Here is a 14,413-nt window from a genome sequence, read left to right on the forward strand (position 1 = left end):
CCTATCAGCGGAGTTTGCTGTCCGTAGGTTATGAATTAGAGCTCATGGGGAAAACATTTCAAACTCTGGATCCCCACAAAGCATCCCTAATACTTAGTTATCTGCATTTTAAGCAGAAAAATGTGATAATTACTACATCGTAATTCTACTTGCATGCTATGAAAACAACTATTTATAAAAACTCGAGCTCCCTTTGTCACAGAGTTTAATTAGTCTTCTTTACTTCAAACATTACAAACTTTTCAGCTGAACCAAATACAGAGGAATCTTCCTTGACGCCAGATATTAATACAGAGAGCGGATCTTCCTTAACACTACATATTGGTACAAAGAATGGATTTTCCTCAACACCAGATACAGGGATTCTTCAATGTGTAACTCACCTGAATTACTATGCTATTTAACTTTAATTTTCCAATTTTGAGAAACATAGCACATCAGATTTATTTTAATATCAGATCTTGCGTGACTCCTCTCCTAGCACAATTCAGTCCCAACTGTCATGGTCCTCACCTGTGCTAAAGCTGTACTTTGCAACTGAACCAAACCAGTCCTCATCCATTTTTCCTCAGGAATTGGATACCTAATCTAATGATGCAGCTACTGACTATTTTCACTATTGAGCCATTGAATCACCTCAAACTTTAGTATATGTTTTACATTGAATCACAGTGTCTTTATTAGTGTACAGAGATTTCATTTATATTTCAATGATACTTCCTCCATGTTAGTTTGAGTTTGTAATTATTATGAGATAGGGAAATTTAACTTTTAAGAGCTGCCCAAAGTAATTAACCAATAACATTGTAGCGCTCCCATTTCATGCCACTCTACTTTATTGGGTAGAATTCACTAAAATTGAAACAACTAGCGCCAAAAGGCAATGTGCATATTAGTTGAGTTCTTTGGGAGGAAAACACTGTAACTTTATTAGTACAGATAAATCTGCACCTGAAAACCATCAGAGACTTCTCAAGTAAAGCATGGAGTGAAACAAGTGCCAAGGAACAAACAGCAAGGTTTTATAAGCTTCCCTAAAAGAGACAATCTGAAAATGGCCATGATCATAATTGATCATAATAGTTAGAAAATTGAGAAGAAAATTATTTTATTATAAATACATCCTTTTGGAAAAGTACCAGAGTGTGGTTGCATCTTCCAAAACAATCTGTTTCCTGAATAAAAAATGTATTCATTTGGAAAATACACACTATGATGGCCACTTGTTATGTAGAAGTGTCCCCTGTCAACACTGTCCCTACATTGTGAGTGTTTTATCTGTTTGTGGTGGTGTTGCTTATTGTTACCACACAGGGAAATGGGTTGGGACAGAATTAATTTAAGAAGACTAATGCTAAATTCTCCTCCTACTTAAATAAAAATAAAAGTATACAATATGAACTTTAAACTTACAGCTCTTATGAAGTATTGCAATCTCTTTATTCATTAACAGTTTAAAAAAACTCACAGATTGTACCTGAGACATACCACCTGATTTTTAAAAAAGTTTTATTCAAAGTATGTATGCATAGCTAGCTAAGGCAGTATTCATTATCCATCTCTAATTGCCCTTGAGAATGTGGTGTTGAGCTGCCTTCTTGAACCTTCCTAGGACTGTAGGGACACCCATGATGCTATTAGGAAAGGAGTTCAATGATTTTGGCCCCAGCAACACTGAAGGAATGGAGATAAAGTTCCAAGTCAGAATGATGTGTGGTTTGGAGGGGAACGCATAGACAGGAGTGCTGTTATTCATATAGTACTTACCTTAAAGAACAATGAACAAGACAGCCCATCACAACTTTGCTACACATGATACTTTAGCAAACTAAAAATCTTTTGCCTCTATCTGGTCCGAATTCCTCTATTCCCTGTCTATTCATATATCTGTCAGGATGCCATATTTTTAAAAATATTTTTATTCACAAATTATTTTCTTTACAAAATTATAAAATTACAAAAGTATAACAATTTAAAATTATAACAAAATTATAACAACCATTACAAGGAATTAACTACTACCTTACTCTACAAAACAAATCAAAACTGCACTCACTACAAATCAATAAACAAATAAATAAATAGTGCCACTCAGCGCAACCACTCCGAGGCTCCCCCCCCCCCCTTCAGGAGCACTAATTATTATGTGTTTACCATGTTTATTTGGTATTCTTTCTCCCAGGGCACAAGACTCACTAAACCTAATCATCCTGGCTAAACAAATGCCCTAATTAAAATGGCAGACAAGTCTGCTTCCAGGTTATTCAAAATGGGCTGCCATGTCTTATAAAAAAGTTCTGTTTTATGATGCACCATGTTTGTGAGGAAATCCAAAGGGATGTGTTCCATAATTAACTTGTGCCACCACAATAGACCCAGAGGGTGCTCAGACACCCAGCTTATCAAAATGTTCTTCCTCGTGCAGTAAGTGAGAATGTTAAATAGCTTTTTCCCATATACGTTCTAAGGAAGATAAATTCGGCGGATCCAAGAGCAGAGAGACCAGGCCTACCTTAACTGCGGTCTCCAGGACCCTCTCTATTACTCCTGCTACAGCACTCCAGTACCTATGAAGTTTGTGGCATGACCACAAACATTGAGTGAGGGTACTATGCTTATTTTGCACTTGGGGCACATTGGAGATGCTCCTTTTTTTGAATTTTGCAAGATGATCTGGGGCCAAATGAACCCTATGAAGAACCTTTAACTGCGTATCGTGTATCCTGTTACAGATTGAGATCTTTATCGCATTCTCCCAAATGTCTTCCCATGTCTCTGAGGGAATCTCCACTTTCAACTCTTGATCCCAGAACTCACATAATTGCTCAATGTTGTTCAAGGCACTGCACACCAGTAGAGAGTACTAACTGAGAGAGTGCTTGTGGCATAAAGCACTCTCCTCTCTGTATCAGACTTGTAAGGGTTGTTCAAAAGCGTTTTTTGGATGAAGTCCCTAACCTGAGAGTAACAAAAAGGATCTCTTGCGGCACATTTGGTCGAAGGACATTATGACTTCTCCCTCAAACAGGTCTCCCAAATAGGAGACTCCCTTAGTTGCCCACAGTTTGAATCCAGGGTCTGTCATCCATGGCTGAAATCCTGGCGTACCAACTATAGGGGTAGGAAAGGAGGTTTTAGATAAATTGCCCTTGCTCTGTTGATTTGCTTTCTATGCTTTGACCGTATTAATAATGATTGGATTCCAACAGTATTCCATAACTGTCCTCACCTTATCTATAAACAACAGACAAGTAAGGGGACACTTTGCCTGGGAGGCCTCGATATCCAACCATATTGATTTTGGGTCCTCACAAGCCCTGTCACTCACGAAGGACAGAAGGGAGCTTAGTTGGTATTACAGAGGGAGCATTCGCATGGGATATAACAGATGAGGAAGGATATTTATTTTGGTAATGGCTATTTGACCTAACCAGGAAATTGGATGGGCCTCCCATCTTTGAAGGCCTTATCTAATTTTGTTAAGCAAATGAGCAAAATTAGCCTTAAATAATTGATCAAAGGTGGGAGTAACAAAAATGCCTAAGAAAACCTCCCAGCGACCCTTTAAAGGGGAATCAGAACTCACCTTCTATATCAGATATTCCCTTAAGACCCCGCCACGGACATAGCCTCTGATTTTGCAAAATTGATCTTATATCCCAAAAATGTACCAAATAAATTAATATATTGTATTAAGTGGGGTACAGAAACTGCTGCTTTTGATAAGAAGAGGAGAACATCATCCCCTAACAATGTAATCTTCTGTGCCCCTTGATGCCCCTACCAATACTGAAATTACTGGATCTTACACCACTGGTGAGATCCGTAGCCAAAGAGTCACTATACAGGACCTCCACCCAGCTGACAAAGACGTCACCTAGCTCAAACTGTTCCAGTGTATAAAAAAAGTGTGGCCACTCCACCCAATCGAATGCCTTCTCTGTCTCTAATGCGATCACCAAACCCTGAATCGATCGTTGTTGACACATGTGGACCATATTCAGTAATCTTCTAATATTATTGGAGGACCTATTGTCCTTCATAAAAACTATCTGGTCTTCCTTAACAATAGAGGGCAACACCTTCTCCAATCTCAAAGCAAGTGTTTTGGATAAAATTTTTGAATCGAAATTTAACGACGAAATGGGCCTGCATGAAGCACAGTCCTCTGGGGTCTTCCCTTTCTTGAGAATGAGAGAGATGTCTCTCTCAGGGATGGCGGGAGGTAGTCACGACTATACGAATAGTTGTACATGTCCAGCATTGGCCCTGACAGGATGTTTATAAATTCTTTGTAGAATTCACTCAGCACACCATCAGGGCCGGGTGCCTTCACACTTTGGAGCTGTCTTACTGCCTCCTGTATCTCTTGCGCTGTCAAGGGGGACATTAAAAAGAAACGCCTGTTCTGAGGTCACACCTGGAAGGTCCAGGTTCTTAAAAACAGCTTCCATTCTTAGCCCACCGATCCTCGCAGCATTCTGACCAATATAGCTCAGAGTAACTCTGAAATGCTACATCGATTTTAGAATCACTCGTATGAGTCACAGTGCCTTCTCTAATTCATGTAATGGATAGGAGGGCAATCTTTTTCCTGGCCAGATATGACAGGTCTGGCCTTTCACCATGTCAAACAGCCTTTGTTTCGCGGAAGAGTTCTGTCTTTGCTGTTTGAGTGAGCATGGAGTTCAAAACAACCCGGAGGGCAATGACTTGCTGCAATTTAGCCATTGATAGCCAATCAAAATATACTGTCTCGGCTGCCTTCAACCATTCCTCGAGCAAACATTGCTGCTCTTCCTTCTGTCTCTTTCGGCTTGCCGAATAAGAGATAACTATCCCCCTAGCATTGACCTTAGTAGTCTCCCAGAGTATGGATGGGTTACTAGCTGTACTCAAATTGATAGCCAAGAATGCTTTGCACTCGCTCAAGAAGTACTCAACAAACATATTGTCCTTGAATGTAAAAGATTCCAACTGCCAATGCCAGGAACCTGTTCCATTGCCTTTAATTTCAACCTCCAAATACACTGCCACATGATCGGAAATGGCTATGTTTCCAATTTTACAGGACATCACCGAATCCAGAAAAGCCGAACCTGCTAAGAGAAAGGTCAATCCTGGTATGAGACTTGTATGGATTAGAGAAAAAGATGAAGTCCCTACCCATAGGGTGAAGACATCTCTAAATGTCCACCAGCCCCAATTTCACACATAAATCAACCAATTGCTTGGATTGTGGAGAGACATTTGGTGGACCTTAAGGCATTATATCCACTATGGGACCCATGAGGCAATTAAAATCTCCCCCTATGATATTGTGTCGAGGGCAATCAACTTAGAAAGTACATCAGTCAGGAATTTGAGGGGGTGTGCCAGGGGACAATAAACATTTAGAATACCATACTGTTCACCATAAATTAAAGCTTTAAGAATTACAAACCGCCCATATTCGTCTTTAACTTGATCTAATAGCTTAAATGGGAGGCACTTCTGGGCAAGTATGGCCACCCCTCTGCTCTTAGTGTTAAAGGATTGAAAAAAAACCTGATCAAACCCATCCTGCTGTAACTTTAAGTGCTCCTTATCATTAAAATGGGTTTCTTGCAACAAGGCAACATCAACCCCTCCTTCCTGAGACTCGAGAGTACTTTTTTCTCTTGACTGGCAAAAAAAAACATCACTTTCTGTAATAAAATAATAGAGAAAAAAGGAGAAGTACAGAAGGTAGAGAAAAACAAAAAGGAAAACAAAAGAGAATCATTATTGCCATATTTATTGGAGCATCCGGTCTATCTCAAAGTGTCCAGAAAGTTCTTTGTTTTTTTCTGAGGAGTCAAATATATGCATGGACCCTGCGTGATTAAAGCGGAGTACCTGATAGAATACAGAACATCCACATCCCTCAGTCTCTTCTTCACCTCATCAAAGGACTTCCTCTTGCAGATCATGGTCACAGAAAAGTCCTGAAAAAATATAATCTTTGATTCTTTATAAATCAGGGCCTGTGGATCCTTTCCTAGCAATCTGGGGGCTTCCATTACCTTTTGTCTGTCCCTCTAGGTCTGGAATCGCACTAGGAATGGGCAGGGACCCTGGCCCGAACTGGGCCAGTACACCGCCACCCAGTGAGCTCTCTCAATCTGCATCCAGCCTGTCTCAGCCTCCCAACCCAGAAATCGTGGCAGCTATTCTTCAAAGAAATTGGTTAGCTGTTCACCTTCCTCTCGCTCCGGCAGTCTGATCACGTGGATGTTTTTTCTTCTACCTCGATTTTCAAGTTCATCAACATATTATACGAAGGTTTCTTTAGGGCCTGAATATGTCTCACCATGGTCTCTGATATCACTGTCCACTGCTCAACCTTCTCCACTTGCTTCCCAAGACTTTGCAACTCCTGCTCATGCTTCTGCAGCATGGTGAGATCGGTTGCAACCTGGCGTGACTCTCTAAAATCGATGCCCCAATCATCTCCCGGAGTTTTGTGATCTCCGCAGCCAGGCTTTCTTGCATAGGTGAATCCGTCGGGATTGCGGGGGAGGCCACAGCTGCAGCTGTGGGCTTGTCCGATGCTGAAGGGGAGTATCCTGCCTGTTGCAATTTATTCTGTCCTTTGCCTCTAGTCATCTTTCCTTACTAAAAAAAAGGTATGTAGCACTTCTACTAATATTAAACTATTGATTTTTTTAAAGGTAGCTTAGCTGGGGAAGGTAAAAGCACCACTTCGCCTGAGTTGTGATGCATTTAGATCGCCGCCATCTTGGATCCCCAAGGATGTCTCTTAAATGTTGTTGTTGTATCTGTCTCCACCATCTCTTCTGGTAGAACATTCTAGGCACTTACCGCTCTGTGTAGAAAAAAACTTGTCTTTCACATCTCCTTTAAACTTTCTTCCTTTTATCTTAAAGTAATTAATATTTCTATTCTGGGTGAAAGTCTTGAACTCTCCAATCTTACATGCCTCTCATAATTTTGTAAACTTCTGTCATGCCGCCCCTTATCCTTTGACGTTTGAGTGAAAACAAACCAAATTTGTCCAATCTCTCTTAACAGCTAATACCTGCCAAACCAGGCAATGTCCTGTTAAACCATTTCTGCACTCTCTCCAAAGTCTCTATTTACTTTTGGTGGTGACTAGAACTGTACACAATATCCCAAGTGTGGCTTAATTAAAGTTCTGTACAGTTGCAGTATGACTTGGCAAATTGTTTACTCTATTCCCTATGTGATGAAGACAAGCATGCCATATGCCTTCTTGACCAGCTTATCCATTTGTGTTGCCACTTTCAGGGAACTGTGGGCATGTATGTTAGATTCCTGTGTATATTGATGTGACTAAGGGTTGTGCTATTTTTTGCATATTTTCTGCATTAAATCTTCCAAAATGAATCACCTTATATTTGTCTGGATTAAGCTCAATCTACCATTTTCCCACCCAAGTCTTCAATCCTCCTCACTATCTGCAGTTCCCCCAATCTTTGTGTCATCCGGAAAGAAATCAGGCCACCTACATTCTTCTCAAAATTATTTATACATTAAACAACAGGGATTCCTGTGGAACATCATTGGTCACAGATCTCCAGTCAGAAAAACATCCTTCCACTGATTCAGTCTTCTACGTGTGATGAAGCTGCTCCTTTACCAAGCTTATGCAGTCTTTGGCTTTTTTTTTCAGCGATTGTAAATGACACAGACTCCAAAAGTCTGTTGGTTGAAAGGTTTTAGGGCCGGTTTGATAATAGTTAGCAGTTACTGCCTCAGGCAGAAGGCTTTCAAGTTAAAAAAAACATGTATAATGAAAAGGGAGTGGCCAGTTCTCCCAGCTCAGCTTTTCTCTGGTTTGTTTTTTTTAAAGCAGTGTATATGAGAAAAAGCTGCTGGACCCAGAAGTAGGTGTAGGCTGGTACTCTCTCTCTGACTTCTATTCTATGCTTGATTTGAACTTTCTGTGCCAAGGAGTGTTTATGGGGACTGTTGCAAGTATTTTGGAACAGCATTATTAAGTAGGATGATCTGTGGGGTTTTTGGATTGGATAAGTTATTCATTATTCTGTTTTCTGTTCTTTGTGCTTCATTCAGTAATATTTTAAATAAATTTTGTTTCATTCAAAACTAAGTGGTTTGACCAGCTGATTCTCTTCTGGAATACTCACTTTACACCTGCTTTTTGAAATACTTTGAGGGGTCTGGCCTGGCCCATAACATCTGACTAAGCCAGTTCTGTATCCATCTTAGCAGATCCCATGTAATTTCACCTTTTGTATCAGCCTGCCATGAGGGACCTTGTACATATAGATCCCATCTGGTCCTGGGGACTTGTCTACCTTAATACTTTTCAAAACACCCAACACCTCTTTTTTTTAATATTGAAGTGCTCTAGAATATCAACATACCCCTCCCAAGATTCACTATTCACTATGTCCTTCTCCTTTGTGAATGCTGATGCAAAGTATTCATTAAGGCCATTGACTATTTCATCCAGCTCCATGAATAAATCCCTCCTTTTAACCTATACCAAACTACCTTCTTGCTCCTGCTAGGATTTTCCTTAAACCTACTTGCCGAATACATTTTATAGCCTGTTTTAAACCCTCCTAATTCCTTGTTTGATTTCTTTCCTGCTATCTTTGTGTTCTTTGAGAGCTCTGTCTGTCTTCAGTTTCCTAAACTTTACTTATGCTTCCTTATTCTTTTTGACTGAGCTCTCAATTTCTGTTGTCAATAAAGTTTCCTGCATCTTGGCAGCCTTATCTTTCATTTACACAGGAACATGCTGATCCTGGACTCTAATCAGCTGGTTTTTAAAAGATTACCACAGGCCAGATGTGGATTTACCCTCCACCAGCTGCCCCCAATCTATATAGTCTGGTTCCTGCCTCATGTTGTGGTTGTTAGCATTCCCCTTCCTACTGTGTGGAAGCAGGCCATTCAGCTCATCCCACCCACATCCAACCCCTATCCTGCTGATTGTACATTTTTTCCTAATCTGTTTGCATATTGTACCTCTATCACCCGTTGGCTATGGGAAGACCTGTAGTACTATCCCATCAAACTGTTTACACCCTTCTTATTCCTGAACTCTACTTCTTTGGCCTCACTGGATGTGTCCTCCAAGTGTCCTATCTCAGTACAGCTGTAAGATTCTCCCTTATCAGTAATGCAACTCTCCCACTTTTTTTTCACTTCCCTCTCTATCATGCTTGAAGCATCTAAATCCTGGAATGTTAAGCTGTTAGCCTTGTCCCTCTCTCAACCAAGTGTCTGTAATAGCTACAAAATGATGTTATATATTTTAATTCAAGTTCTAAGTTCATTATCTTTACCTGTTATACTCCTCCCATTAAAACAAATAGACCTCAGACCATCAGTCCATGTTGAGTAACCAATGCCAGGTTCTTCCCCTTAGACTTACTGGCCTTAGTCCCTGACTCCTCCTGTCATTTTCCTTGCTGAGCTACTGCTCTGACTCCCAAGCACCCACCCCCACCCCCACACCCCAACCCATTCCCCCAGCACTAAACCCAACCCATTCCCCCAGTTTAAACCCTCCTGATTGGCACTAGCAACCTTCCCTGTCATGATATTGGTGCCTATCCAGGCTAAATGTAACCTATCCTTGTGCAGCTCTGGAAGTTATCTCAATGATCCATTTACCTGAAGATTCCCGCCTAGACCAGCTCTTTAGCCATATTTTTAACTGTACTATCTTCCTATTCCTAGTCTTACTGGAAGGTGACACAGGAAGTAATCCTAAGATTACAACTCTAGACATTCTGCTTTGCAAATTCCCACGTATCTCCTTGAAATCCCTTTTCAGGGCCATCATCTTTGTTTCTGCTTATGTCATTAGTATCAATATGGATAATGGTTGCTCACCCTCCTTCAGAATATCCTGTGCCCACTCATTTATATCCTTGAGCCTCGCACCAGGCAGGCAACACACCATTCTGTGTGTTGTTTACAGTCACAGAAATTGTTATCTGTACTCCTGACTATAGAGTCCTTACCACTACTACTCACCTACACTTCAATAATCATCCTGTTATACAATAGTTAGTCATGGTGCCACTGATTGGGCTGCTGCTGTTGCTGTTTTCCCCTGAGAGGCCATCCCACTAACAGTTTCCAGAATGATTTACCTGTTTGAGAGAGGAATGGCCACAGCGGACTCCTGCGCTGGCTTCCATGCTAACTTGTTTTCTTGGTGGTCACCCAACTCCTCTGGGTCTGTGTATCCCTTATTGGTGCTATCCACAACATTCTCAGCATCATGGATGTTCCATAGTGAGTCCATCCCTAACTCTCTATATAGCAAATCTGGAGCTGCAACATAGACCCATAGACATGGAAGTGTCCCTGATTTCCCATATATTGCAGGAGCAACATTCCACAGGTAAACTTTGGATATTACATTTGAAGCTGTTTTCACAAGTTTTAAACTTGTAAAACATGCCAATTGACAACTGAGGAACAATTCCCTGATTTATTACTTTGCTCATTTCCAGTATTCAAATTGCTGCAGAATTATTCATGGATTTAGCATTTTCTCAACCAAACTAGGAAGTAAATGGCATTAAAAATATAAACCTTATCATTATTGCCACTCAATTGTTAATTAAATACAGTGCCCTAAGTTTTTTTGCAACAAACTAATCAGAAAGGTTATCCTGTGCCTTGCACGTTGGAATCTAGGAAATTGCTGCATATTCAGTTTTTTTATGGTTGAGGCACAGAGTTTCTAGTTTGAACAAAGATAGATTAAGGAACGTCATTGACTGTTATAGGTTAAGAGGATTACGTTACTGCTTTCAATGTAACCTATCCGGTGAATTACTGATAAATAGGTGAAAAGCAGTCCGTGTTTTCTGAGGATAATGTAACTAAATACATCTTAAAGCTTTTGGACAAGTTCTTTATACTTTACAATTATTTTGCCATTTGTATGTGGTTAGTAATATACATGAGATTGGTTTCAAAGAAAAACTGTCAAGGATTCTACTCACCAAATTCCAGAAATTGCTGACAGTCTCTCACAGTACTCCAGTAGAAACAAAATGAGCATAAGCAGAGAGAGTGGCCAGAGTGTTGGAAGATATGTTGCTATGCTTCTCATTACATCCCCAGGCACAGGCACAGCTCCCTGAACAATGACTGAGGAATGAACATAGAACATAGAAAAGTACAGCACAGAACAGGCTCTTTGGCCCACGATGTTGTGCCGAGGTTTAATCCTAAAGCTAGCTTTATAAAATTCAAGTTTATGAGGAAGAAACTTTCAGAGCCAAGATTCAGGGGGATTTGCTGCCACCTTAAATATAGGGATTTGGAGTGTTGATGGTTAACAAGGTGACCATTGCCCTCTGTTCTTGTGGCATTACCTGCTTCCAAGCCACCATGGTGTATATCTGAAATCATATCCATTTAGCAATAGCAACAGCATGAAGAGGCAACCCATTCATTAGGTTTGTGCAGTCAGCCAATTTGGCTCTTGTAAGAAATGTATTTTTAATCAACCTGTTCAGACTTATTATGGTACACCATTGGAGGGGGTAGGACTCGAACCCTGACCAGCTGGCCTATGGCTTGGGTTACTACCACTAAACCACAAGACAGTAATTTGGCAGCTGAATGCGGAAAAGGTTGCTTCTTCCACAAGGAGGTGACCAAAAATTAGTGCTAGATTGACAGTAAAGCATCTGTGAAAAATTGCAAGCAGCCAGGGAAAGCATCATGTTAATTCAAGCCAGTATTCTCACTTTTGTTTCCAGAGAGCTGTGCATGTTAGCATGTCCAAGATAGATTGATAGACTTTTAAATACTAAAGGAGCATTCACTTATATCACCGTGAGGGCTAATTTTGGGCTTTTGCCAGAGTAAGAAGGTAAAAATGACTGAGGAGAAAGTAATGCTTCTAATAATGCAACATGGAAGTTGGTGCTCAAAGAGTGTTGGAATTATGAACCACTTTGTCCTATATTTTGTTGCTCCATTCATCAATCCTAACATAGGAGCAAGTTACTGCAGATGTTAGAATATGTACTAAAAGCAAAAATTGCTGGAGATCAGAACAAGTCAGATAGCATCCATGGAGAGACAGCAAGCTAATGTTTCGAGTCTGGGTGACTCTTCATCAGAGCTGGACTCAGATGAAGAGTCATCTAGACGTGAAGCATTGGCTTGCTCTCTCCCCACAGATGCTGCCTGACCTGCTGTGATTTCCAGCATTTTTTGTTTTCTGCCATCAATCCCATATGTTGCCATTGTTGTGGAACTTGTGCCATGCTTAAGTCAGGTGCAAGGCATTTATTTCATTCAGTATGTGAGAGTGTTGTTTTGAATTGGCAAAGTGTCACCCTTGCCATTTTATTTCTATTGTGAGACATATCTACACGTTATTGCTGCTTGGGAACTTATTTGCGGAAGATACAAATGTGTTCCTGCTACATTGACAGCTGAGTGCTATGCAAGCGCTGTACAAACCATGCTTTTATCAGAACTTTGCATCTGAGACATCCATGTCTAGATCTGTTGGGCTACTTGATGTTAACTATTTCCTCCTCTGTCTGGTGCACCATGTGGTTGCAACCATTTGAGTTAGTGATTATCATACATTCAATTATGTATTTCCTTCTTTAGCCTTTGTAGATGGGCTTACTGTTTAAACTAGCTGTTAGTGGTTCTCAAATTCACATCAGTTTGAGAGTAATCAGTTGCTGGTGCCTACTTGGCTAGTTCTATTTCAGATGTTTAACTTTGAGCACAACTCATAACTGAGCTCGAAGATCCTTTCAATTTCCTTATTGGCTGATTATCTGTGGGAACAGATTTTAATCTGCAGCCTATAAATATTCCATCTTTAGCAAGCTTTTGTGAAAATGAAAGTGGGCATACCATCAATAATGCACAGACTGAAATAGATTCTTGCAACAAGTTAGTAAAATATGTTGATCCAGCTTTGGCCTTTTTGGGTGTTTTTCTATGGTCCAGGCTTCTTGTACTAAACGCAATGACATTATGCACAACCTTACAGATAGCAGTGGATTAGAATTAGAGGGGACCCATACCAACCTGGTGCTGACAACAGAGATGCATGGTTCAGGTGTATTGTGTGATCATTTCATTCTCATCCTAGACCTACTAATTTTGCATGATGCTTTGACTTTTAAAATGTTTTCCAAAATGCACTCACCTCAGTATTGATGCTGTCTACACAATTAAGTCCAATCACTCCTGCTGTCCATTTTGTAAATGAATAAGCAAACAAAAATGAACCTTCCAGGTTGTATAATGCATGTGATGATGTAAAGGCTATTATGAGCATTCTGAAAGGTTTAATCTGAGAATTTTGAGTGCATGCAGCTTTGTTCTCAACTAACCCCTTTCTGTTGGCACTTTCAGCTTGTCTCAGTGCTTGGCTCAAGGGGGGCTTACTGTATGCAATCTGTGCGTGATTCAGGTGCCTGACTGTTTCCTTTCCAGGTTCTTCTGGTTCTTTTAACATGCCAAACTCTGGAGACTTATTCATGAACATGCAGTCACTGAATGGGGATTCTTACCAGGGTTCTCAAGTTGGAGCTAACGTGCAGTCACAGGTAGGCATAGGATGATTCGTTTGGACATTTCAAAGAGGTTAGAATAATAAACCACTCCCACAAAGAGGAAGCTTCATAGATGGCTAGAGCCTAACCAATGACTTTGTGAGACCTGAATAGTCAATGTCAACAAATACCAACTGAGTAATAGTCATTGCCACATGGGATTCTTGAGTATGTGGTCCTCCTAATGTCACAGTGCTCTCTTCCTTAGAAGACATGATGTGATCAGTTTCATTCGAGGAAGTGTCAGTTGTAGATGTTTTATAATGTAGGATTAGGAGGCTTAAATCTGTCATGTTTCATCTGCTACTCAACACCATAATGCAGCAATAGATTTAATTGGAATTATCATCTGAGTGTGCCTTCCCACATTTTGATAATGCCACTACATAATAGTATGCGGATAGTCTCCATCAGTTTGAGGATTCAGGTTTGAAAATGGTTTGCGCTGGGCATTCATAACAGCTATAATTGGCTTTAGTGTTACCAAGCTGTTGAGAAATACACCAGTCCGTTTCCTGCTAACGAGATTGTGAGTTAGTGACTTGTGAGGATCGAGTTCTTCCCATGGCTGATTTGTCTGAATGAGCTCACAGGCAAAGACTGGTCATTCTTGTGAGAGTGCAGTACAACTGCCCCAGACCGATACATCATGATCAGAGAACATGAAAGAATTTCGTTCTTGATCAGAGCTCCTGGGTTTATGTAACAGTGATGTGGAAATTTTGAAATTGAGCTTCTCTAAGTGTGTGAGAGCTACTGAATTCCTTGACCTTTAAATAGAAGTGGTGGGTTAACCAAAACATCGACACAGACCA

The 14,413-nt window shown here is 40.5% G+C and overlaps 1 protein-coding gene across 3 annotated transcripts in view; it reads left to right on the forward strand.

The window, feature by feature from the left end:
- pbx4 (pre-B-cell leukemia transcription factor 4) overlaps positions 1-14,413 on the forward strand; it is a 586,925-nt gene that overhangs the window by 529,063 nt on the left and 43,449 nt on the right. For 2 of the 3 annotated variants that reach the window (XM_072564028.1, XM_072564029.1), the window contains exon 7: positions 13,480-13,592. The exons of the other annotated variant lie outside the window; for it this stretch is intronic. In XM_072564028.1, coding sequence (XP_072420129.1) covers positions 13,480-13,592 — 113 coding nt within the window. The remainder of the gene's footprint in view (positions 1-13,479; positions 13,593-14,413) is intronic. 3 annotated transcript variants of the gene reach the window in all.

Source organism: Chiloscyllium punctatum, chromosome 46 (genome assembly GCF_047496795.1).
Source record: "Chiloscyllium punctatum isolate Juve2018m chromosome 46, sChiPun1.3, whole genome shotgun sequence".
In the NCBI taxonomy this organism is placed as follows: Eukaryota; Metazoa; Chordata; class Chondrichthyes; order Orectolobiformes; family Hemiscylliidae; genus Chiloscyllium; species Chiloscyllium punctatum.